Source organism: Zingiber officinale, unplaced genomic scaffold, assembly GCF_018446385.1.
Source record: "Zingiber officinale cultivar Zhangliang unplaced genomic scaffold, Zo_v1.1 ctg125, whole genome shotgun sequence".
NCBI classification, from domain to species: Eukaryota; Viridiplantae; Streptophyta; class Magnoliopsida; order Zingiberales; family Zingiberaceae; genus Zingiber; species Zingiber officinale.
Genome location: NW_024589821.1, coordinates 125627 through 150722, shown reverse-complemented (window position 1 = coordinate 150722; position 25096 = coordinate 125627). Strand labels below are relative to the sequence as shown.

The window sequence follows — 25096 nt, the reverse complement described above, 5'->3', positions numbered from 1 at the left end:
GATAAAATAATAAATTATCTAGTTTTTTAAGCTAGAGAAGTCGAGTAAAACTAAAACCTCCTTGATGAATAGTCACGTAGAGTTGATGCAATAATAATAATAATAAAACTTTCTTTGATAAATAGTCATTTAGAACTGATGGATGCAAAACGTGAAGAAGGGGATTTGGAGTGGGAACTTTATTCTTGAAAATTATTGATGTTGATGTATTTAATAAAAAAAGTCATATAATGCTATTTCATACCCCTCAAATTTGAGTCAGGATTCTCTGGATCGTAAAATTACGGTTTAGAGGATGGACCACACAAGTTGATTAGTTGATGGGGATGAATCCCACTTATTTAATATGTGAAATTCATCTCTATCAATCAATGGATGTAGTGGTCCATCCTTTGGACCATAAATTACGATCCAGAAGATCTGTCCTCCTCAAATCTTACAATGCATCCTATGGACCGCAAGCTAGATTCGTGTATGTTTGATGAAGGTATTAACTTACTAAATTGGTAACACTTGAAAGTTATAAAAGTCTCAAGTATCCATTCTTCATACATTATCAAAAGTAATAATAATAATAATAATAAAAATTAAAAATGAGTCGAACTTAAGCTCTAAAATGGTCCACTTAGCTACTAGTCGAGCGATGTGTCACCTGCACGACATGTTAATCACTAAAATGGCATAGCAATTTTAACACTTGATTAGTGTTGTAAACAATAGATGCTAACTTGAAAAGTAGTTTAAACTATTTTAGAAAGATGTGTTAAGAAAGAAGCAATGAAATGTCATCCACTTTAGAAGGATATGAAACACACTTCTGGTTTGAAAAAGAAAAATGACCTCTATTGCTTCTTCAGTCGACTCCTTCAGTAGCAGCTGGTTTTACATGAGCATAGGTTCAGCCATATGAACCACTGTTGTCTGGGGCCACGGCGCGCACCAACGAAGAGGATGCTCATCACATAAATTGATTCATCTGTTGAACATGATCACCCTTCAAAGTATGATATCACAATGCGCTTTGTGGTATGGCCCTTCAAGTAACAGATATAATTGCCACTAAAAAATAATCACTCATACAATTACTGTCCTAACAGAATTTTTCAGAAGAAGATGATCGAATTCGTCCTATTAACATACATAAATTGGATCAGTTTACATGAACCATGAAGGAGATGAAAAGAAAAAAGGAAAAAAAAAGAGAGAGAGAAGGAAAAGACAATCAATTGTCTTATTCACTTTCGTCGCTATAAGAGACTAAACCCATGAGTGCATTCGGAGCAGCATCAAGTGATGACTTTACATCAACGTCATTGGAAGGTTTTGTACCCTCTGAAGATCCAACAGGTGCTGGCTCCGTCTTGGCTTTCTTCGCTTGCGGTTTCACTGTGATAATTATGTTCCCCATTCGGGCTTGTTGATTCCTCTTAAGACCTGGCCTAGGTACCTGCGGTTGGAGGAATTTGTCAATGGAGGAAGGTAACAATTAATAATCTCATTCATGATATTTCACATCGGTTGGAGGCTGACCTCAGCTGTAGCAACAGGTGTGCTGTCTTTGAGCTCATGAACAAAAGAGGATTGAGCTGCCACTGCATCCTACAAGCAAAGAAGAGGTTTTGAAACAAGTGGATGACAAAAACTCACGAGTTATTTGACAAAATCCATGAAGTTGACAAAAGTCTAAACGTGATGTACCAGTCAAAAGTTGATACCAAAGAACTAGTTTGCAATGAAACGTAACTAGGATTATTTCCCAAATGATGCAATGTTATGTGAATTGTCAATAGAAATAGAATGCCTCTGAACAATGATATAACTTAATTATAATGATCTAACAATTTGCATGAGTAATATGTTTTATTTTTTGGAATAATGATATAGCTTAACTACAATGACAACCATGTTGCTAGCTGAGCTCGGTAAAGACTAAACAAGCTCAAACAGATAAAAAAAAGCTTGAAAACCATCAAGTTCAGCTCAGCACAGCTTGTTGGCAGCCCTAGAAGTGTGCGCATAAAGGAAGATGATTTCCTTCAACAACACGAAAGGAATAAACAAAGATAGAAAGAAAAAGAGAAAACATGAATATTACTTATATCACCATGTGCAGTATTTGAGTATTAAATAAAAATCCTCATATGCAGCAATTATGAGAAAGGAAGAAAAACAATCAGATGGTGGAGGTGATATTTACATGAAAACTGCGAAGCTCTTCAGCTTCTTCAAGTGCGACTTGTTTTTCGTATTCTCTCCTGGACTGAAGTGAGAAAAAGAGATTAGTGGCAACCTTAAAGTAAAGAAGGATAGCATCATAAATTAATATAGAGTGGAACTAATTTGTCCTGTTGCATTAAATCAGGAAGCCAAACTTTCAGTAGCTTCTACTTTCTGAGAAATTAAGCAACTAAAGCTATTAACTATTTGATCCATAATAATCAACTGACATTTAGATATTAGGATACAAAACTTGAGAGAGAGGACATGTAATGATCCATAAAGTAACAAAGGAATCATATTAACTCAATGTAAAAGGGGACAAATTTCATAATAAAATATTGTTACTAAGAGTTCCATTCTGTAAAAGAGAAACACACCACCATACATAGGAGGGAACATTTTGGTCATGCTCACCGTGGCCAAATTATCTAAAAACTCTGTTTCATCCTCGTCAAGGGCTTTTGGTGGTCCTAAACATACAAAGAACACAATGACATTACACATGAAAAAAGTGAGGCCTTTAAAAACATAGTTTAAGGAAGAAAATCACTCAATATTGACCCACTTATTTCTGAACCAGCATAATGACTAAAATCTATTCACATGATATAGTTAATGAAAAGAACACTCACTGTGTTTAAATCTTTCATTAAACTCAGCATCCTTTTTTTCTTTGTTTTCCCTCAAGATCTGTAAAGCAAAAGAGTCAGTCGCAGGAACATAACAATCTATGAAGCACAGCTGAGTATTGTTTTTTTACTTCAGAAACTATTTCTTTTTAAAGAAAAAAAAATTATCATCAATTATTGAGCCACATAAATACATGCCAATAGAAGAAAATCAACAGCAGCCCACCATTTAAAAATACGGGAAAATACCAAGAAACACAAGGCAGATTTCGCAAAAAAATACATATATAATTGAGTTGACAATTGCAAGCAGATTCAATCACATAAATCTGAATAAGGTTTCTTTCCGTACTATAGATACAGATAACAAAAACCAAATCTAGAATACATAGGTGGAGAAGTAATACATGGTAGAAATTCTGATAGTATGTCATGGAAATGCACCCATCATGTGCTTGGAAAATAGAGAAACCACATAGAACGCACAAGATGATAGTTCATAGTTCTCCTAAATGACAAGCACCCAAATGTTGCAATAACAAAGTGTACAATGACGCGATATTCTGTTCGAATACATAATTAGAACAGTTTTCACCAAACTTACAATTTTATCAATCGCAGTTTGAAACAACCATATAAGATAAATTTGGAAAGCATAGAAACTAATAAATCTAATCTTGCACAGTAAAATAAGGTAAATTTGGACAGCAAAGTAAAAGATGATTAGCACTGAATAAAAGGATTATATGTCCTAATAACACTTCCACTTAATAAAAATAAGATATTAATTTTTCAAATTTATCAGGCACAGTTCCATCACACACAATTTGATATGCGTAATCTGAATAATGTAATTTTTATTATGACTACTAGAAGCTGATGTAAACATACAAAGGAACAAGAAAAACAAGGGTAGATATCAATTAGACAGATGAAACATAGGATCTGATTTGTTCATCAACAATTTCATATCAAGAGATAGAGGCTCATTCCTAACTCAGCAGGTGAACAACAAAGTAGCATAGAGGAAAAGGAACGCACTAACCTCGTACAATGGCCTGTCCCTAGAGGCGGTTCCGTCTTCGACACGTTCGCCTCTCGTCCTCTTCGATTGAATCAACTGCAGCGGATCAAAGCACCGAACGTAGGGTTAGCTTTACGAAGATGTGCAGGGAGGATAGGCAAAAGATGAGGGCTTCGATTGAGGGGTTGAGCGAAGAATAACCTGCTCTTCCGAGACGAAGTTAACCAGGCGAAGCGGCGCTGCCGCCGACTCGTCCGCCATCGCTTCCCGCTGGTGATTCAACTCACACCGCTCCGTTATGGGACGGAGGTACCTGGAAAAAAAACCAATGGGGTTCGAATATTTTTCGCAGTTTACTGGAAACCGAGCCGGTCTGCCTGCGGGTCGGGCTCGACAATAAAATCTGGTCTATATTATATTTATAATGCATCCGTTTGATTTAAAATTTCAAATTAGATAAAAAAATAATTGTTAAAACAAAATCGCATACTTTAAAATATTCAGGGTGTAATCGAACCCGAAAAAAGTATATATATATAACGCCTAAAATATTTTTATTTAAAATTTTTCATTTAACTTGAAGACTAATACACTATAAATTAATTAAAAAATCTGAATGTTAAAAGTAAAATCTTGAATATTATACCCTAATTGAGAAGTCTGAATTCTAGAGGTAAAAAGTTTTTTTTTAAATAAAAATTATATTAAACTCCGAGCGTGTATAATCATGCACCAAACATGCTCGCAGAATATCAATTATATATGGAGAAATTTGATATCATGCACATTCTTATTTTGCACACTCATGGATGATTCTTTGATATCCTGCACACTCTTATCTTGCACACTCATAGATGATTCTCACAGGTTTGGATGCTCAGACTTATGAGGTTCACTTGGACCTGTGAGGATTACCTATGAGTGTTCAAAATAAAGGTATGCAAGATAAAAACATTATATATATATAAACGAGCCTCTTAACGAACATATTTACGAGCTTCTTAACAAACACATTTGTGAGTCTCTAAATGAACATATTTGTAAGCTCACAAATCAAATATTGTTAAGCTCAAACTCAACTCGATAATATTTTTGAGCTCAAAATCAGACACGAACTCAACTCGTTAACTTAATTAAATGAAGACGAATAAATTATTTTTTAAATCGAGACCTAAATAGCTCATCAACTCATTTACATATGGGAAAATTCTGTTTTGCCCTCAGTTTTTTATTACTTTTACAAAATGCCTCTAACAGAGACCATTAACTGCACAACTGCTTTCTTCATGCAACTTTTTTCAAATTTTAGAAGAAACTATGGCGGAGCTAATAAATTCACCCGAAACACATGACCCAATACCACTCACAAGGAGCACCAAATGCACCCTTTAGCTCTGAATGCAGCATTCAACTTCATTCACGGGGTTCTTGTTCCAAAACATTACTATGGAATCACAAACAAAAATACAAACAAAACTCAGAAAACATTAAAGATAGATCCTCTGTATTATACTAATTAATGCCATTCCATCTTAACAATTCATAAACCCTAAAGTTTCTAGTTAGTATCTGTTCCAAGAAGTCAGACTTGCTAATGATCTTTAGAACATCAAAGAGTGGACTTAGAAATCACTTCGCCAAATTTGACAAACCACTGGGCATCAGACAAGCTACTGCTGTCATGTTCGGCACTAGACTTGACGACTTCTGGGTGACCACTGGGGAGGAAGTGGGTGTAGGACTTTGCATTTGCCATGCCAGGCTTCATGCTCTGGGCAGGCAGCAAGGTCATCAGCACGCGTGCAATTTCGTGCATTGTAGGCCGGTCGGACGGATGCCTTTTCGTGCACAGCAATGCGAGTTGTAATGCCTTCTTGACTTGGTTCATGTTTGTGCATGTTACTGATACTTCGTTGTCCACTGCCTCCATTACTGTATTGTCGTCCGCCTTTGAGAGGATCTAGAATTCAAAAGAGTTTATTAGTTTGGAGCAAAAGAATGATTTGGTATTAGTGATAGAAAATTGATTAGTTAGATGGTGCTAACCAGTTGATGTAAGTTGGAGTCATTGTCGACGGGCTTCTTCCCCGTAAGTAGCTCCAGAAGCACAATTCCAAAGCTGTAAACATCTGATTTTTCGGTTAGTCTGGATGTGCGAGCATACTCCGGGTCTATGTAGCCAATTGTGCCAAGCACATAGGTTGATGCATGAGTCTTTGCTGATGAGATAGACTTGGCTAGGCCGAAATCAGAGAGATGAGCTTCGAAGTTCTCATCGAGCAGAATGTTGGATGACTTGACATCTCTGTGGATGATTCGGGGGTTGCAGTCGTGATGAAGATAAGACAGTCCCTGTGCTGCACCAACTGCGATTTTCAGTCGTGTGTCCCAATCAAGCCTCACTTTCTTCGATGGGCCTGAAAGATGTATAATTTGTTCAAAGCAGTGCGTATAAGGAGAACAAAATAAAAGAGAGGATGTTTTGTTGTGTGAACCATGAAGAAGATCCCACAAGGAGCCATTTTCCATGAACTCATAGAAGAGTAGATTTCCATTTGGGGAAAGCGAATAGCCATGTAAGCTGACCAAGTTTCGATGCCTAATGCTACCGACGGTCTCTAGTTCAGTCTCGAACTCACGGTAGCTGTGTGGATGTTGACTATAGAGTCTCTTTATTGCGATAGTCTTGGAGCTCTTGAGAACACACTTGTACACTGTGCTAGAAGAACCATAGCCAATTATGTATTTATCACTCAAGTTATCAGTGAGTCTCATTATATCGTCGTATGTATGAATCGCCATGTCCATTTGCAGATATATCAACTTTGGCGGACCTGTTAATGAACAATGTTCAAGAAAAAGGAAATTTACCACATAATGTACATTAACTAATCATGAAACACATGTAGTATAGAAACTGAGACATACATTGGATATTGCACTTCGGTCCCTTGATGATTTGGTTTGGTTGATTTGACCGGTATATCGCTAATATTGCCATTGTTAGCAGCAAAATGCAACCCAAACTAATGCAAACAACAACAGCTCGAGAAATGGTAACTAGAGAAGAGGTAGAATGTAATATTAGTTAGCACACTACTCGGAATAATTCAGCAAGAAACGTGTTGCAAAGGAAGCGTTACCTTTTGGGTGAAGAACCGGTTGGCAAATGGATCCTAACCAGTTTCCACACAACATTGCATTGCCAAAGAAACTGAAAAAGGAATTAGAATAAGTACTTCTTGATTAGATATTGAAATCATCGAACCAGTTACTAGGATAATCACCTTTCGGGAGGAAATCTTGAAAAGTTCTTGTACAGAGGAATATTCCCAGAAAAATTGTTAAAGGAAAGGTTCCTGAATCAGTTCACCATGGATGAGCAATTTGTCATTACAAAGGAAAACTTTTAGAATCAGAAGTGCGAAAAGCTCACAAGTTTGTTAAACTGAAGCAGTTCGCCAACTGAACTGGAATCTCTCCGTAGAGATTGTTGCTGTTAAGAATCCTAATTCAAAAAGCACACAGTTAGAAAGTGTTAAAGAATTCCACGAATCGGATGGATTCTACTGGTTCAACTTACAAAGTATCTAGATACTGCAGCTGACCCAATTCTTGAGGAATTCTTCCAATGAGCTTGTTGTACGAGATGTTACTAAAGAAATTCGATGCATCATTCAAGAACAAAAACATGACAATATCAAAGATATTGTACAATGCTCAATGACTTACATGACTTGAACACTTCGTAGGTTTCCGAATTCAGCAGGGAGAACTCCACTGAAACTGTTATTGCTCAAGTCCCTATGGTAATACAAAAAAAGAACAAATTTCATTTTGGAGAAAAGCAACTCAATCGATTCAATCTCATTAGATCTAGGATGTACGATTCACTCACAGTACGAGAAGATGCTCAAGATCACCAACAGAATCAGGTATTCGACCAGAGAAATCATTTGCTGAGAGGTCTCTGAAGTCACAAAATACATATAATTATCAAATATAACTCATAATCCTACTTGAGTTGAATCATAATAGAAAAATGAATTACTCACAGAGTGTCAAGATTGACAATTCTACCCAACTCGGCGGGAATTTCTCCATTAAAGTTGTTTGAAGACAAGTTCCTGAAGGATAGCAGAGAGGTTACTTGAATGCAACGAATTACACAATTTTATTGTTGGACGCTTTTAACTTTTTTATACAAAGACATGTTCTATGTAAAGTGTCTATGTGCACAGTAAGAAAAGTTTGCATGAACACACTCTTCACTATGTGCTAAATGGACTTGAAATTGAATGCAAATCCTATTTAGAATCCCTATATCATTCATCAGCTAAGGCCAAGATTCAATCCTGAACATTTTTGACACACTCTTTATTAACTAGTCTAAGCTAACTCAAACAGCTAAAAAGGTCAAAGACGAAGAGAAGAATGTACTCACAGATAAGTCAGACTCTCTAACTTTTGAAGCTCCAAAGGTATAGAACCATTTAAATGGTTACCATGAACATTGCTGTGAATGAAAAATGATATAATTAACAAAGAAAAAGAAAAATATTCCAAAGGAAAAGAGAAAGGAAACTCACAATTTGTTCAGAGCAGTGCAAGAGCTGATGTTTAGTGGAATAGGTCCTGTAAGATAGTTATTGGCGAGATTCCTATCAAAAGAGAAACAGAAACATGCATATTTAACTTATCGCAAGAAATTTCAAGTATGGTATCATAGAATTCATGATAAATGGTTCTCACAATTCAAACAGTTCTTCGAGTTTTCCAAGCTCCTCTGGAATATTGCCCACTAGTTGGTTATCATTAAGCTGCCTGTTTATTAGAACTAGAGCTGTTAATGAACATAATTTGACGAAAAAGATTCACACTTTGCTTAGTGAGAGCTTGTTTACAAAACAAACGAGCTTAGATTATAGTCACTTTAGCTCATTATGAATAAGACTTGCGAGCTATTCATAAACAAAGATATTTACAAAATTGTAATTGTTCACAAACTTGTTTATGATTTGATTACTATCTTCCATCTTTAGTTTTTAATTAAAATATATAAATACTACATTATTATGTAAAATTTCAAACTATCAAATGATAAGGACAAGCATGTCACTAGTTGAGATCAGAAAAAACTCAAGCATGGCTCAAGCTCGATAAGTTGTTTAATAAACATCTTAGCTCAACTCAACATGGTATAATTATGCAAGAGGTTAAGAACTAAAATATAGAACAATTCTTACAGATAACTAAGCCTTGTCATGTTCCCCAACTCAGGAGGTATTGGCCCTGTCAGTTTGTTACCGTGCAGGTACCTAAAAGGAACCAAGAAACAAATCATAAAGACTAGGTCACATTTGGTTTTTTATGTAAAACAGATAACAAGATTCAGAAACTGACAATTTTCCAGTGTAGGACAAGTTGCCAAGAATAGGAGGAATGGTCCCAACAAGTTCATTTTCACTTAAGTCCCTGAAAAGTGTGCGTTCATGTGTGAGTTAAAATTAGCCTTGTCCTTCTCAAATGGCTTAAGGAGAAAATTAGGTCGCACTATTTGAACTTTATCAGAGATCTAAAGAACTAGATGAGCTAGCTCTTTACTTCTGTTGACAGCACTGCGCCAACTGTTTACTTGTTAGAGTGTTCGTTAAGAGAGCAAGTCCCACCAAAGTCCCACGAGAACAGAAAGGTACAAACAGCAGACTGAATTCCATTGCAAACAACAAAAACTTACAGCACAGCAAGAGCCTGCATAAGACCAATCACATCTGGTATCTTTCCAGTGAGTCTGTTTCCCTGAAGTGACCTATGAAATGAAACAAGACCAAAGTACAGTTATAAGCCAAGAGAAAACTTGATAGTATGCAAAGATCAAACTTTGATGCAAATTTAGTGGAGTGAAGAGATCATAAAGTTACGAAAGACTTTTATAACTGAATTGAAGTTTCAGTTTTGAAAACATATCAGGGGTCCTGATTAATGATTAATACTATTGAAGAATGATTCACACGACACTTTTAACAGACTAATGGCGGAATCAAATATCTTCCGCTGCCTGACTTGTAGGAAGTCAATGTTGTAAGAAGTAGCTCATCCAAGAAAACTAAAAGCATGTTTCAGTTCTGAAAACCATATAAGGACCCTGCCTAACGCTATCAAAGAAGATTCACAGAATTTTTCACTACTTTTTAACAGATGAAAGAAAAGAAAATATCATACAATTTAGATTCTTGTTGAAAGCCAATGTTTTAAGAAGTAACTCAAGAAAGAAGCTACAAGCATGTTTAGGCTCTGAAATTATATCAAGGATCACGACTAATGCTATCAGAGAAAGGTTCACACAGAGCACTGCATTTTTCTCTATTTTTAAATAGATGAAAGAACATAAGCCAATAATATATACGGTAGTGACTTGTAGAAAGCCAACTTCGTAAGAAGTAGATCAAGTAAGAACACTACAACTACAAGCATGAGCTCTGAAAATCACATTAGAGGTCACGAATAATGCTGTCTAGCGAAGATCTATGCAAAGCACTCAGTTTTCACTAAAAAAAATGAAAGTGGATAACCTACAATGTAGCAACTTGTAGAAAGCCAATGTTGTAAGGAATCTCTCCCCTTATTTGGTTGTATGAAATGTCCCTAAAAGCCACAAGCAACAATGTTACAAACTTTGAATTTTGCTTGTAGAAGCTTTAACACAGGAAGCACTTTACAATATCTCAAAGCTGGTGCAGTTGCCTATGCTATCAGGAATAGTGCCTGTGAGATTATTTCCTCTCACATCACTGCATGGCAAAATCACAGAAGTCAGTAAAAACCACATATTTTCCATTTTGCCGACAAGGAGCAAACATGAACAGGACCAAGATGACTCACAAGTACCAAAGGCCAGTCAATTGGCACATATCAGGAGATAAATCTCCATTGAGAAAGTTACCACGCAAGCCTCTAGTAGCCATGTAGCAAACAAAAGAGAATCACGAGCTGTCCTCATAGAAAATGTTATGAAATGAAATGGGAATGAAAAATTACAGATACTGCAGCACTTCGTTCCAATAAATGAGTCGAGGAATTTCTCCAGTGAGTTGATTCTGAGCCAAATCTCTGTCCACGACACAAACCATCACAACATCTATGAGAACTGCTACAAACGTGAAAAATTACGAGAAGTAATCAATATCTGAAAGAAGTTACAAGGTTTTCAGGTTTGGAATTTGGGATAGTGTTGTGGGAATGGGCCCTGCCAGTTTGTTGTTCTTCAGGTTCCTGCTTTGCACCATGGATTAGACACAAGATTTAGCAAGAAATTAATTGCAGAGATTAGCTTACAGGTCCTCCAGTTGCTTGAGCTTGGAGAGTGAAAATGGAATGTCGCCATACAACGCATTTCCAGACAAATCCCTGCAATATTTTGTTTGCATGGTGAAAAGTTGAAGAGAAGAAGAATAAGAAGGTAATGAAGAGTGAGAAGAAAGCATGAACGAAAGATTACAAATATTTTAGAGCAACACAGTCTCCAATCTCATCTGGGATTTGTCCAGTTAGCTTGTTCCCCTTCAAATCACTGCACCCACCATAAAGTATTCGTTAAACCGCATTAAAATACTCATCAATAGTTTTTAAATCCCAATAAGGAAGCTTTTTTAAATAATTGTGGCCGAGGAGGATACATGGATTGCAAGTTCTTGAGCTCCCCAACCTCAGGCGAGATCTCTCCGCCAAGATTCAGATTCGAAAGGTTTCTTGAATTCGACAGCGCAAAAAGTGTATATTTGTCAGATCAAAGCCCAGATAAATGTAAATCAACGTAAAAACGATTTTAATTATTTTTTTTTACAAGGCGACGACGGAGGAGGTGAGGTTGTCGCAGAGCACGCCTCTCCAGGCGCAATGGTCGTCGTCGCCATCGCCGGTGGCGTTGGCAGCGTTCCAGTCGAGGAGCAAGTTGGCAACGTTGCTGAAAGAGGCCTTGAGCGAAAGCAGAGCCTTTCCTGAGTCCCAAAGGGCGATTTAGCTGGAAATAGAACATGAGAACAGGGGAGATGAGAAGTAGAAGAGATCGACCTTCGTCTGAGAGAGGAGAAGCGCACGGGAGGAAGAGGATAAGCAGCAGCATCAACATCAACAGCACTATCCTTCGCCCCTTGTTCTTTTCCATGGCTACGGAAACTCGGAAGCTATCCGAGGACGGAATCGAGAGCTCCACGCATTCTTCGACCACGAAGGCGAGCGAGAGTTAGAATGCGAGCGCAGAGTGTGTGTTTGCGCTTTTTGTTTGTGTTAGAGAAAGAGGGCGTAGTGCACATTACCAACCCAAATGGTGGTGGCGACAACGACATGACTGTTGCTTCTAGGCCCGTCCTCGCCATGGTCCATCTCTTCTCCCTCCCTGCCCATGGACCACCACACCGCCCTCTCTCTCTCTCTCTCTCTCTCTCTCTCTCTCCTCTCTAGCTCTCTCTGGTTTCTGGGCGGCGCATCGAACAATAAAACCACAGAACAGAAGCAGAAGCGGCCGCAGCGCTGCAAAGCTACAGCGCCTACGCTCTGCAACCCACCACCATGACAAAGCAGGCACCTTTACTGCTCCTCGCGAGCGCTACACCGACATGGATCAGCTGTATATCGCCATCGGGAAGCGCGGTGTGGCGAAGGGACAAAAATGCAAACAGCCCTTGGGCGCGAGGGCATTGATTCATCGATTCACTGCGGAGGAAGGAGGAGAGAGAGTGGTCAAAGGGGAGCAGGGCATTGCCATGTCTGTGCTCCGCTGCTGCTGGTGTTTACTGGAAGGGATCAGCGGTGGCAGGAGAAGAAAGGGACCGTTCTGGTGTAAATGAAAAAAAGGCGAAGGAACTAAGAAGAGGGACGATGTGCCCGATACGGAGAGAGGACTGTTGCTCGCCTTTATCCGCCATGGTTGGTTGGTTGATTCTTCCTTGCTCGGCACGTACCACGTACCTTCATGCAAAAGAGGAAGGTGGACGTACTTCCTCAAGTAGAAGAAATCGAGAACACAGAACACTGAACGCCATTTAATTATTACGCAAACAATCATATAACAAAACCGAATGGAAGTGCGAAACATAAATCAAAGTTTAGAGCTCAATCACGAATCCGTCCTTTCCATTCCGAGGAAGGATTAGTGAATGGGAGAGGATTGAATTGGCGAGTACAGACCAGCTTCCTTTCATAAATCCTTCCGTAGGCCAAGGCCAAATTATAGTTTCTTAATTTATTTACTTATATATGATCGTGCGGTCGGCCAGACCGTGTGTAGTACTACTATAAATGAACTAAATATTATCCTCTCGGATGGGTCTGATGTTACCACCATGAGATGTTATCGTCCGTGATTTATCTCATCCGTGTTGACCCTGGAACGAATTGGTGGGACATTGAAAAAACGTATTCGTTTTTTACTATCATAAATGAATTAAACATTAGTGAATAAAATTGATATTGTTTGGTAAAAATTTATTTATTTTATTTAATATATATAAAATTAATTAAATAAATAAATTTGAATAACTCGTTAAATTAAATAAACAAGTTTGAATACAACGTTCACGAACAATGTTCATTAATAATATTCACAAGTCATGTTTATTAATAAAACTCATATTAACGTGTTAAATAAATAAATTAAATAAATAAATAATTTTGAATTATCAAACTCAATAATCAATTAAACAATCAAACAAATTTGAATTGACAATTATATAACATGTAAATAAATTAAGCTCAAATCAAGTTGAAGTCAAATTTGAATTGAGAGCTCAATAAAATTTAAATAAATCATGCTTAAGCCAAGTTTCAAATAAATTTAAGCTCCATATATGTGGAACTTAGGGGGTCGCTAAGGTAGTGGATCTATCTTCAAATAAATTTAAGCTCATAAAAAAAAATCAAATTAAATTTGAAAAACCATTTTAAAGACTTAGTTTATTTTAATATCAACTCGATTTTACTCTATTAACTTATTAAATAAATTTAAACATCCTAAAATTTAACTAAGCTTGGCTGGATTTATTTACGATCCTAATTGTGTATGACTCTTGAGGTGATGAATTTCATCTTTTATTTCCATAATGAAGGATTAGAGCGTTAACTAATGCTAAAAAAAACGAGAGAGAGAGCTGATATCAATGGATAGAAAAGGATGGTGCATGGGTTTGCCGAGTGTGAAGTGATTGAGCCAAGTCATGGAAGAGGCAATAAAGTAATTAAGAAGCCAAAGCCAAAAGGCAAAGGCGTGAAATGAAGAATCCAAGAGAGAGCGAGGGGATTGATGGGATATGATGGGTCCTACGGAGAAGAAGGGCATTAAATTGAATGGTGCGATGAAGATGGATTGATTGAACACATCATGGAATCCGTGACACACTCCACTTTTTATTACCCTTCCCAATCTCTCATCTCATTCATCCAACGGATCATCATGAGGCGTGCCCCTCGTGCTGTTCCTGCAAGCTGGGGGCACTCAACCGCCTCACCTCCCACCCAGCTGCCGGTTGACGTCCATGCAACCAACCATCATTTTGCCTGTTGAAAATACACAAACCAATCATTCAATTTTTGATTCGGTTTTTTCAAGAGACAACCAAAAATTATAAATTGATGCTATTTGAAAGTGGAAAAAATTAGCGTACTGGATAAGTTATTGTTGTTGGGTATTGCTAAACGGTCAAAATCTGGCCAGCTAGAATATATGCATGCAAGCATATGCATGGGTATTTTAGTAATTTCATATGGCCACATTAATTATATGCATGTTCATGCATGTATTTTAATTGGGAGATAGGGATTTCTAGCTGACCAGATTCTGGCCAGCAAGATTTACTCATTGTTGTTATTGGCTGAAAATTTTAAGTTAAAAAAACCAATGATCTTACGTCTCTAAAGAACAATAACAATTGGATGAGAGAGGGAGGTCTCTCGTTCAAATTAGCAATTCATTTGAAGGCTATAGAAAATAAAATGAACAGTAATTATTAGTATATAAAATTATATAGCATTGTAAACTTGTGCATATAGATGAAGATCCGAATCTCAAAAGCATTCCTAAAAAGAACAAATTATGAAGATGCTTTGATAAAATGAACTCGTAATCTTTACGTTTAGTATGATGAAAGCTTCTAATATATAACTTGTATATAAAATATTCTCTATCATCTATCATATAAAATGTCAAAAAAGGAACGTGAGACTATTGGATTAAGAGATCCTTAATATATGTAACTGGCGATCGAGACTCTCATGTAGTCCCATCGGTTGTTGCTTACAAGAGTGATCCGATCGGATTTAAGGAATATTGTCGGAGACCCGTCCTTTGCTCGGCCTCTCTATTTGGCATCAGAGTTTGGTCAGACCAAGTGTTTAGTTTGTCCGATTGAACCATTGGTCCCATCGGCTAGATCAGTCGGCCAAAATAGTTGACTGTACTAGCCCCGAGTGATGAAGTAAATCTTGCTCTGGAGGGTGTTGACTTGACTTAGAGTTTTATCAATATTGAGGGCTTGACATCTGACAGGCCCAAGGGTCCGGTCGGATGACCTCTCGGTCGAGATGATCATTTAAGATGGCCCCGAGTGTTAATTCCCTCTTGACTTTGATTGCTCTGTCTATCTCATTGACTTTGACCAGACTATATTTTTGTATAAAAATCAATTATGTGTAGAGCTATCAATTTAGGTTGGACCCGTCCGATTGACGTCAAATAATTTAAACAGATTGAGTTGAAATTTTATCAATCTAAATCCATAGTGAGCCGACCGTGTAGGCCCGCAACCCGCACGGTCGAGCCTCGTGCTTGGGTTGGACCCGTCCCACCATCTAATTGTGCGCGTGATTTTTTTTTTTAAAAAATAAGTATTGGAAATACGGTGAATTGTAGGAGCAAAAGGAAAATATGCCGCTTATGTAGGCCGGATTCTGGGCCGATCCGTGGCTAACGGCGTCGGCCCAACATGATTCTTTCGTTGAGCAGCTGGGTCAGTCCGTTCCATGAGTCGTGACTTAAATAGCGAGTTACGTCGTGTCCTAGGTCTTTTATTTTCGGCGATTCAGAACTATAAATATTCCAAACCCTGTAACCGAACCGTGCTCTGTGTCTCAGCTTGCGTCGCCGCGCATCCACGACGCGATCTTTTCCGACCGCAAGCGAGAGCCGCTCTGCCGCCGAGATGCCTTCCCTCCTCTTGTCCGAGCCACATCTCACCGAGGAGATGAAGAGTAAGAATTTTAAGAAGCGGAAGGTCGATGAGGACGAGGAGGAGAGTGATACCACCTCCGATTCCACCGTAGTTAAGAGGCGGAAGCTGATGGAGGAGATCGTGGAAGCGGATGATCCGAATGTCTTGTCCAACTTTAGGATCTCGAACGCCCTGAGAGAGGCTCTGGAATCGAAGGGGATAAAGGCATTGTTCCCCATCCAGGCCATGACTTTCGATCTCATACTCGATGGGTTTGACTTAGTGGGCAGAGCACGGACCGGTCAGGTGTGTGATGTCTTACCTCTGTTTGTTTCTTATTACATGTAGCCTGTAGGTTTATTGTTTCTGTTTACTCTATCTACTGCATTAAATTGCGTTGCTCGCCATCAGTGATTATCACCATGCTTTCCAATTCAATTTTCGATGCCAATAGTCAGTGGACATTTGGAGGTTTGCACAAACCTAGAATTTATCAGAAAAAGCGAAGTTAATGGAGACGTTGAATTATCATTTTATTTCAAATGAAACTGATTTTGTTTGGTGGTGATTTGTTTTTATATCATATCTTTATATATTTTGTTTCACGAGGGAAAGGAAAAACAAAAGGGCTTCCTAAATCTCTTGAATAAAAATTAAAATAGTTCAATGTGCTAGAATTATAGGCAGATGAAGGACGTGGAAGGTTTAAGAGACAGCAGTCAATTTTGGATCCTTAATTTTTTTTTTTGCTCCGTCCAAATTTCTCAAGCTTGAAAACTAGTGCTTCATCGATCTTATAAAGTTACCTCATTGCAATTCTATCCAGTGAAGTATTATAAATTTCCAAAATAGTTGATTAAAATACTGCAAATAGAGCCGTAGCAACCCTCCTTTAATAATGTACGTAGGCCCCTTAGCCTATTGCTACTTTACCACATTCCAGATTCAATTTTTTCAACAAATCCCCTATGGTAGTTTGTCTTGGCACAAATCTAAAAATATCCTCAACGAATTGAGATTTGTTTCACGTTGTGTACCATTTTGCTGTACCTAGGTTTATTGACTAAAACTCAATATTTCGACACTGATTATTTACTTTTTATTGAAAGCATAATAGTTTCTATTTGATCTTAGTTGACATTGTTCAAGCTTAATTCTCAACTATGATAACTTTTCTGGTTTTAAGCTTGTAAACAATATTTCCACCAACCTGTTTCTTTTTTTGGGAAATCAAAATAATGTCAACAGTTTTTCCTGATATGGATTGTACTGATCATGATTGTTTGTTGTATGTATGGTCATATTCATAGGGTAAAACTTTGGCATTTGTGTTGCCTATATTAGAATCTTTGACAAATGGAATTCTCAAGGGATCAAGAAAGACTGGTTATGGAAGATCTCCTAGTGTTTTAGTACTTCTTCCGACTCGAGAGCTTGCTAAACAGGTATTCCAAATTAGAACTTAGTTTTGTATTTTTGTGTGCAGCTGTACTATGATTCACTATCTCATCTCTTGATGATCATAACCATGAATCTCAGGTGCACTCAGACTTTGAGGTCTATGGTCAAGCAGTGGGGTTATCTTCATGCTGTTTGTATGGTGGGTCTCCTTTCCGTGCTCAAGTAATGTCAATAAAGGAAGGTGTTGATATTGTTGTTGGAACTCCAGGACGTGTAAAGGTCTATTTTTTTTTCCTATAGTTTCATAAGAATTTTTAGGCCCAGCTGTTTTCCCTAAAAACTGTCATATCTTGCAGGATCACATACAGAGAAATACTCTTGACCTAAAAACTCTAAATTTCCGTGTCCTCGATGAAGCAGATGAAATGTTGAAAATGGGTTTCGTGAATGATGTGGAACTAATTCTCCGTATGAGTCTTCACTGTCTTTCACCAATTTCTTTTCGACTTACATCCTTTCAAAAGGATTTTTTTATCTAAGCATAAATTCATATTGCATTCTTTCACTTGTTTTATGACTAATGTTAATTTTTTTCCGTCCTTTTTTATTCACAGGTAAAGTTGAGGATGCTAAGAAAGTTCAAACTCTCCTATTCAGTGCTACATTACCTGACTGGGTAAAGAAGGTATATATCAATTTTGTTTCCTAGATTTTCACTCTTTTCAAGTAATTTTTGTCCAAGGATGTAACCTAGTTTGTACTTACTCTGCCACATGATTTCATTTCCATATTGGCCTAATATCTTATAGGAACACCATCGCCTTTGAAAACTATAGCACCTTAAGTTTCAAGTTCAAAGAAACTGTATGAGATAACTACTTGATTATGAATTCAATTTTATGCTTATGCCCTTTTCCACATATGTTCCCAGATATCAGCAAGGTTCCTTAAGAAAGATAAGAAAACAGCAGACCTCATTGGCAATCAAAAACTGAAGGCTAGTGCTAATGTTAGGCATCTTGTTCTTCCTTGTTCTCCTTCCGTGAGACAAAAACTCATTCCATATATTATCGATTTCTATAGCAGGTTTGAATTTTTTTTTTTTTTTTATGTTATCCACCTACACTTTCACTTCTCTGTTTATTCGGTTCCTTGTGGATTGGTTCCTAAGAGTGTGCCTGTGGAAATATTCTTAGTGGAGGCCGAACTATTATTTTCACCGAGACAAAAAAATCTGCAGACAAGCTTGGTAGTATCTTACCTGGTGCACAGGCTTTGCATGGAGACATAATGCAACAACAGCGAGAAGTATGTGCATGACTATGAGAGATCTTTTTCTTTAAAATCATATTGCCCAAGTGGTCTTCAAATTCATCAATTCATATCTGTGTCTCCGTATTAGGTCATACTAGCTGGATTTAGGTCTGGCAAGTTTTTGGTTTTGGTTGCAACAAATGTGGCAGCTCGGGGATTAGACATCAGCGATGTGCAATTGATTATACAGGTCCTTTATATCCTCAAACTAATTTCATCAATTATTATTATTATATGAGTTTAGATTTGAATATTATTAGTGATCTTAAATAGCTATGACTTGGAGATCTTACCTATGCTAACAATATGTTCCATTGCATAACTAAACTTTTTTCAGTGTGAGCCCCCACGTGATGTCGAAGATTACATTCATCGCTCTGGGCGAACCGGAAGAGCTGGTATGTATGTGTATATTACTTCCCCATGGTGTTCATTCATTTATTTGACGCCAAGTTAAGACAGAAGTTTCTTTTAGGCAATACTGGCATTGCAATCCTACTATATGAACCCAAAAACAAGTCCCGTGTTTCTCGAATCGAAAAAGACTCCGGTGTTAAATTTGAGCACATCTCTGCACCCGAGTCTGCTGGTATTGATGAATCAGCTGAATCTTTAGCAGCTACTGCTATTACAAACGTTAACAGGTAAGCTACTACATTCTTGTTCGGAAATGCTTCATTTCAGAAACACTAACCGTCAAATGTGTCAGATTCTCTCGTGGTAGAGATGGGAAAAGCTTCTCCAATGGAGGTGGTCGGGGTGGCCGCTGGGAAGGTGGCCGGGGAGGAGGTCGAGGAAGAGGACGTGGAGGTGATCGAGGAGGCAGCCGGGAACATGGAGGAGGTCGGGGAAGAGGTCGTGCTGGCCAAGGAGGCAAGAGATTTAACCGAAGGAGGTGAAATGTATATTTTTGGCGGTTTTTGTATCTCATATCGTAGCTAAATTGTTTTTTTTTTTGAATTTATTCTATTGTGTTTCAATTACTCAAGTCTGATTGTGAGCATTGTTGCTCCTGTAGCACGTAGCTGTGGCAAAGTTGCATATTGTATTAATTTATGAACGAATTTACTATGTGTTTTTGATAAACTAGTATAAGAGTACAATGAAATTCTCCAAGTTAAATTTTATGTTGGTTTTAAAAAGGGAACTCAAACAAGTCAACTCGTTGAAAAACTAAGATTGAAATGTTTAAATCTGGAGTTTGATTTGATTTAGTTTGGATTGGAACAATTTGGCATTCAAATATTCTAGTTAATATAAGAGTAAAGTAGAGAAAAATTTTCAATGACAATTTTAATTTTACATGCGATTCTTATTCATAAAAATGTTTATTTTCACTCTTGTATGTAAACTTTTATTTGTTTAATTTTCTTCATGTAAATATTATTTTTAACTGTCAGATTTTTAATGTCAAAAAATGAGTATAATTTTTTTTTAAAATCAACACTTTACATTAAAATAAGTATATTTTCTATTAAATTGAGCATGTTTTTTTAATATATTTTCTATTAAATTGAGTATAATTTTTTTCCAACTTAATATAATTATCCTAAATTCAACACCATTTAAAGAAAATCTAGTATATTTTTTATCATTGAGTATCGTTTAAAAAAAAATGTATATTTTCTATTGATAGAAAATATAATAGATTCTAGTTTAATGTACTGAATTTAAAAAGAATTATACTCATTTTTAGACTTTTTATACTTAAAATATCATGAGCAATTAGGTAAGCATATTTGACTAAGTAGTGGAAATAAAGATTTGTTTCCATGAAGACTACATGCAAAATTGTGTTTGCCAATGAGGATCGTAGGTAAATTTTCTCTTAATATAATTAATTTACTGAATATTTCTATTATGTGATTTGGTTAACAACTAAGGAGACATGATCTCTTGGACTACTTTTTGTGGTTCAGGGGATGTGCCACTCGTATTTTGCGGGCGGATCGTGGCCGCGATTCGCCCGTAAATGATTGCGATCCTTTTTTGGTTCATCATCCCTATCAGGTTATAGTTTTTGTTCGGAGCGGGCGGTTGGAGGTCGTCTGGAGGACACCATCGCTCGGCGCCCAGTAACCTGGCCACTTATCCACCATCGGAGGCCTCCGGGCGGCCTCCGGCTGTCTCTTCCGAACAAAAATTATAACCTGATGGGGACAATGAACCCAGAAAAGGATCATAATAATTTACGATCGGATCATGATCACGATCCGACTATAAATACGAATGACGCATCTCTTTGACCATAAAAAAGTGGTCCAAGATCTATGCTCACAACTAAGATAGACCCGGTCGAATCACCGCGGGGATAGACCAAAACGGACCGCGTCTCACAGCATCGCATGGCGGCTGCGGCTCGCACGCATCGACTCCTCTTCCCCTTCGCCTTCCCCCGAGTCCGAATCCCCCACCGTTGTCTTCCTCTTCTCCCCTCACCGCCCGGCGCCGGCATCCATCACCGCCGCCTCCGGCCCCAACTGGTCATCCAGAGGATGGTCTCTGGCGAGTCTCAATCCACTCCATCGTCGACCCGTATCGCTTTGCCGAACGGCGATTCTGTTGAGATCCTCGCGGCCCCCGGTGTCTCCGATTCCGATCTCAGGTTAATTATCCGCATTCATGTTTTCTTTTTGTGTTTCGTTTGCTTTCTAAGATCGAGCGGTTGTTTTACAGGAAGCTTTTTTTTGTTTGTTTTGTTTTTTGGATCCAGAAATGCTGTCAATTCTTTTGTCTTTAAGCAGTGGTTGAAGAACATAAGTAGTGAAACAGGCCTTTTAGCAGGAGGATTGTCTTTAAGACAAGTTTACATTCAGGTAATATCTTATTGATCCTTTTTTGTAATTTACTCAAGTGTTTTTCTCGGTTTCCTAAATTTAGTCTAGTATTTTTCCCTACTTATATATCGATGTTTGAATAACACATCGAAGGATTAAAATTAGAATTCCGTGAATTCTTATTCCTATTGTTAATCACCTTGATTATTAAACTTATTTTTCGCTTATAATTCACTAATCTCTCGTGGAACTCTGCATAAGATGTTTCGCTTATATTCACTAATCTCTCGTGGAGCTCTGCATAAGACCAACCATTATACCTCATGCAATGTAAACTCATCGAAATCTAAGCAAGGTTTTGATTTAAGTTAGACACGGAAGATGAGTTAATCTTGAATTATGAGAGATCATAACAGTGAAGCAACTTTCTAGTTTAAGGACAAGGGATAGCTATGAAAAAGAATATCAATATAAAAATTATTAAAGTTGATCAACTAATCACTTATCCTAAAAACTCAAACTTGTAGGAAAGAGATTATTTATATCCTAAATAAAAATTACCAAAATTCAATCACAAAGATGAGCTTATAGGGTTAACGTTTCCTAGTCTATAATATTTATAAGAAGTTCCCTTGTATGTCTTCAGTTATATCATTTTTTCAGGAGATGTTTTTCAACATATATATATGGAGCCTAGAACTTATGAACCATGATATTCCTTTGCGTCATGCTAGTAAGATGATTAAAATGCAGGATCACTCCCTCAGTCAACAACATCCTTGTCATGAATGTTGAGCAAATTAAGCGCTTTCTCTCTTCACTGCCACCTCTATTCATACTTATTATAGCTATGGTTACATCCTTTTGGTTTCTTTGATGCAACTGCATTATTATGTTGTATTTCTCTTTTTTTCGTTTTCAGTTTTTTGAATGCTTGATTGTTGTTTGAGTGATTGATACACCTTCCTTACAGGGAGTAGATATGTTTGGAAGAGGTGTTGGATTTTTGAAGTTTAAAGCAAATATTGTTGATAAAGAAACACAAACAAAGGTATTCCAATTATCAGATTTTAGACGAATGATTGCTCACAACCACAATTCTTAGTAAGTCCAAGGCAACAATGGATGTTATGCTAAGACATTGAAGCTTTTTTACTCATTCTCTAAGTTTTCTTTTTCTTTTTCTTGTATATATGCATTGTGCATTATAAAGTATTCGAATCTTATGCTGAACTAGGTGATTTTCCTATAACTCTATGTAAATGTAAAGTATGGCTATTAACATCCATATGCCATCGCCATAGTAAAAGTAGACATATGCAAGGTTTAAAGTATTGTTCTGTGCAAGAGTTTTGTTCCTCAATCGGAAGGGATGATTTTGACACCATATTGTAGCGCCACTTGGTACAAATCGAAGTGCGTTGTATGAATTTAGATAAGCTGGAAATGTATGTCTCAGTCATGCTGCCTGGCACAACAAGAGGGTTCAAAACATGTGCTTATGTTTTGAGGATAAGGGTTTCTTTCTTTTCTGTGGGTCTAACCTTTTTTCTTCTGTTTCTGTGTAAATTAAATTGTTTTTTCCTTGGTGCATGTTAACAGGCTGTTGGTTGAATCTTTTTTCCTTAAATCAGGTTCTTCATTTTCTTTCTATGTCCTGTTTAGCCTTTTTTATATCTTCTTTATCTCTTTAGATTCCTGGAATTGTGTTTGCCAGAGGACCAGCTGTTGCTGTGTTGATACTCCTTGATTCGGGTGGAAAAACCTATGTTGTTCTTACAGAGCAGGTATATTCCTAGAATGACTGCTGCGCAAACCACTTGTAAACTTTTATTTATGCAGAAACCACAGTAGTTTTCTCTAATTTTATGTCTTCAAAACCTCACCAAATCTTGTGAACGTTTAAGCCTAGGGTTCCTGTTGGAAAACTCATTCTAGAAATCCCAGCTGGGATGATAGATGACGAAGCTGGAGATATCATTGGCACAGCAGTTCGTGAGGTAATCACGAACTAGATTCTCTTATCTAAAAACTTCGGGCTAAATCTCTTATCTAAGTCTACTTATGGCATGAACTAGATCAGTATAGAGATTTGGCCTAAAGTTATATTCATTTGATAGTTGAGAACACCATCCTATTAGGTTCAAGATAATAATTTTGTAAGCTTACATTTTCATTTTAAAAAACAAACTATATTCACATTGAATTATCGTTGATACAGGTTGAAGAGGAGATAGGGATATCCTTGAAAAAAGAAAACATGGTGAATCTCACAGCATTTCTTGATCCAAACACTGGATGTAAAGTTTTCCCGTCTCCGGTAAATTATTCATAACTTGGTTATTTGTGTTATCTTTCATCCACACAGAACTACAACCAGTGCGATATAAGTTGCTGTTCAGTAAGATGACTAGATTTTAATGATTGTAAGATACAAATTGTGAGAACAAGATGTATGCGCACTTCAGCATGAAGTGTTTAAACCTTGCTTTTGACCAGACATGTTTCTGGTTATTCTTTGCAGGGAGGGTGCGACGAGGAACTGAGTCTGTTTCTCTATAAAGGCACTGCGGATGAGGAGACAATAGCCGCTCTTCAGGGGAAGGAAATGGGCCTTCGCGACCATGGTGAGCTGATCAAGGTACATGTCGTTCCTTACGATAGGCTATGGCAGGTGACCGCCGATATGAAAGCCCTAGCCGCCATTGCCCTCTACGAGATGGCCAAGAGGAATGGCCTTTTACTTTGAAACCACAAAGCTCGTTGTCTCCACTCGATCTACATGTAAAGATGTGTTCTGATATATTTTTCTTAAGGAATTAGTTTCACTTTAAACTTGTCAAATAGCAAGTGAGCTGCAATTGGATTTGGAATTGTGTGAATAAGGCTAAACCAGCAAATGCAATAATATAGCAAGTGTTCTCGATGCTGGCAGAAGGGGAGCCTTGGCGCAACGATAAAATTGTTACTTTGTGATCAAAAGATCATGGGTTCTAATCCTGAAAATAACCTCTTGCTTCGTGTACCGGTCTGTCATGCAGCAATGCATGATTTTAAGAACATTCATATGGTCTGGTAAGTTCGATAAAAGCCTGAGGGGGTGTTTGGTTTAGGGGAATAGGAGTGGGGAATGAGAATGAGAATCATTGATTGTTAATGTTTGAATTATAGGAATAGGAATACAAATAAGGGAATGAATCCTTGAAATTGGGTAATAACTCATTCCCATGTACCTCCCCTTCAATGAGTCATTATCCTATTTTCATCAATCAAAATATTCCCTTATTTCAAAAATACCCTTGACCTAAAACTAAAATTTTCTCCCTTAATTTCAAATATCAAAATATATTTATTTATTTTTTCTTTCATATTACTTCTCTCTCCTTATTCTCTTTCATCATATTTTTTCTCTCATTATTTTATCACACACTTTCTCTCTCCTTAATCTTTCCTATCACACTCTCTTTCATCTTTTTTTTTCATTAGACTTTCTCTTTCCTCAATCTCTTCCTTCTTTTTTTTTCTTATAAA

General features: G+C 37.3%; 4 protein-coding genes across 5 annotated transcripts; 2 read left to right on the top strand and 2 right to left on the bottom strand.

Annotated features, from left to right (window-relative positions):
* Positions 1 to 1029: 1029 nt before the first annotated feature.
* Positions 1030 to 4226, bottom strand: LOC122035907 (PSME3-interacting protein). The gene is made up of 7 exons (XM_042595067.1): positions 4075 to 4226; positions 3895 to 3969; positions 2853 to 2910; positions 2635 to 2690; positions 2198 to 2260; positions 1531 to 1599; positions 1030 to 1447 (listed from the first exon to the last, which is right to left on the bottom strand). Exons 1-7 carry the CDS (start codon positions 4132 to 4134, stop codon positions 1232 to 1234), a joined length of 597 nt encoding a protein of 198 aa, XP_042451001.1. The 5' UTR covers positions 4135 to 4226; the 3' UTR covers positions 1030 to 1231.
* A 1034-nt stretch (positions 4227 to 5260) lies between these two features.
* On the bottom strand, positions 5261 to 13019 carry LOC122035890 (LRR receptor-like serine/threonine-protein kinase SIK1). Of its 2 annotated transcripts, none has more exons than XM_042595039.1 (28): positions 12189 to 13019; positions 11944 to 12090; positions 11717 to 11870; positions 11550 to 11621; positions 11372 to 11443; positions 11209 to 11280; positions 11074 to 11145; positions 10912 to 10983; positions 10756 to 10827; positions 10593 to 10664; positions 10450 to 10518; positions 9611 to 9682; positions 9277 to 9348; positions 9120 to 9191; positions 8626 to 8697; positions 8463 to 8534; positions 8318 to 8389; positions 7929 to 8000; positions 7772 to 7843; positions 7606 to 7677; positions 7457 to 7528; positions 7310 to 7381; positions 7161 to 7232; positions 7017 to 7087; positions 6802 to 6933; positions 6369 to 6707; positions 5920 to 6290; positions 5261 to 5833 (listed from the first exon to the last, which is right to left on the bottom strand). In XM_042595039.1, the coding sequence occupies exons 1-28, from the start codon at positions 12274 to 12276 to the stop codon at positions 5483 to 5485; spliced, it is 3090 nt and encodes a 1029-aa protein (XP_042450973.1). In that variant the 5' UTR covers positions 12277 to 13019; the 3' UTR covers positions 5261 to 5482. The 2 variants fall into 2 exon arrangements, with proteins under 2 accessions (XP_042450973.1, XP_042450974.1); XM_042595040.1 differs by having other exon boundaries at positions 12193 to 13016.
* Positions 13020 to 15962: 2943 nt separating this feature from the next.
* LOC122035900 (DEAD-box ATP-dependent RNA helicase 7-like) lies at positions 15963 to 19930 on the top strand. The gene is made up of 11 exons (XM_042595057.1): positions 15963 to 16379; positions 17384 to 17518; positions 17613 to 17753; positions 17831 to 17942; positions 18089 to 18159; positions 18406 to 18560; positions 18671 to 18782; positions 18877 to 18978; positions 19126 to 19186; positions 19264 to 19432; positions 19498 to 19930. The coding sequence occupies exons 1-11, from the start codon at positions 16065 to 16067 to the stop codon at positions 19685 to 19687; spliced, it is 1563 nt and encodes a 520-aa protein (XP_042450991.1). The 5' UTR covers positions 15963 to 16064; the 3' UTR covers positions 19688 to 19930.
* Positions 19931 to 21084: 1154 nt separating this feature from the next.
* Positions 21085 to 24433, top strand: LOC122035905 (nudix hydrolase 14, chloroplastic-like). Its single transcript, XM_042595064.1, has 7 exons — positions 21085 to 21393; positions 21502 to 21604; positions 22539 to 22616; positions 23260 to 23352; positions 23473 to 23565; positions 23787 to 23885; positions 24090 to 24433. The coding sequence occupies exons 1-7, from the start codon at positions 21134 to 21136 to the stop codon at positions 24312 to 24314; spliced, it is 951 nt and encodes a 316-aa protein (XP_042450998.1). The 5' UTR covers positions 21085 to 21133; the 3' UTR covers positions 24315 to 24433.
* Positions 24434 to 25096: the final 663 nt, after the last annotated feature.

What these genes read in the sequence shown, in the direction of transcription:
- LOC122035907 (XM_042595067.1), bottom strand. Translation starts at nt 4,134, where the DNA reads ATGGCGGACGAGTCGGCGGCAGCGCCGCTTCGCCTGGTTAACTTCGTC. An exon ending in TAATGAAAGATTTAAACACA is followed by an intron (nt 2,691 to 2,852) that starts GTGAGTGTTCTT and finishes TTGTATGTTTAG; the next exon opens with GACCACCAAAAGCCCTTGAC. An exon ending in CACCTGTTGCTACAGCTGAG is followed by an intron (nt 1,448 to 1,530) that starts GTCAGCCTCCAA and finishes CTCCAACCGCAG; the next exon opens with GTACCTAGGCCAGGTCTTAA.
- LOC122035890 (XM_042595039.1), bottom strand. Translation starts at nt 12,276, where the DNA reads ATGGGCAGGGAGGGAGAAGAGATGGACCATGGCGAGGACGGGCCTAGA. An exon ending in TTCTCCTCTCTCAGACGAAG is followed by an intron (nt 11,871 to 11,943) that starts GTCGATCTCTTC and finishes TTTGGGACTCAG; the next exon opens with GAAAGGCTCTGCTTTCGCTC. An exon ending in TTAGAGAGTCTGACTTATCT is followed by an intron (nt 8,001 to 8,317) that starts GTGAGTACATTC and finishes GCTATCCTTCAG; the next exon opens with GAACTTGTCTTCAAACAACT.
- LOC122035900 (XM_042595057.1), top strand. Translation starts at nt 16,065, where the DNA reads ATGCCTTCCCTCCTCTTGTCCGAGCCACATCTCACCGAGGAGATGAAG. An exon ending in ATTATCGATTTCTATAGCAG is followed by an intron (nt 18,561 to 18,670) that starts GTTTGAATTTTT and finishes AAATATTCTTAG; the next exon opens with TGGAGGCCGAACTATTATTT. An exon ending in ATGTGCAATTGATTATACAG is followed by an intron (nt 18,979 to 19,125) that starts GTCCTTTATATC and finishes AACTTTTTTCAG; the next exon opens with TGTGAGCCCCCACGTGATGT.
- LOC122035905 (XM_042595064.1), top strand. Translation starts at nt 21,134, where the DNA reads ATGGCGGCTGCGGCTCGCACGCATCGACTCCTCTTCCCCTTCGCCTTC. An exon ending in GTCTCCGATTCCGATCTCAG is followed by an intron (nt 21,394 to 21,501) that starts GTTAATTATCCG and finishes TTTTGGATCCAG; the next exon opens with AAATGCTGTCAATTCTTTTG. An exon ending in GTAAAGTTTTCCCGTCTCCG is followed by an intron (nt 23,886 to 24,089) that starts GTAAATTATTCA and finishes TATTCTTTGCAG; the next exon opens with GGAGGGTGCGACGAGGAACT.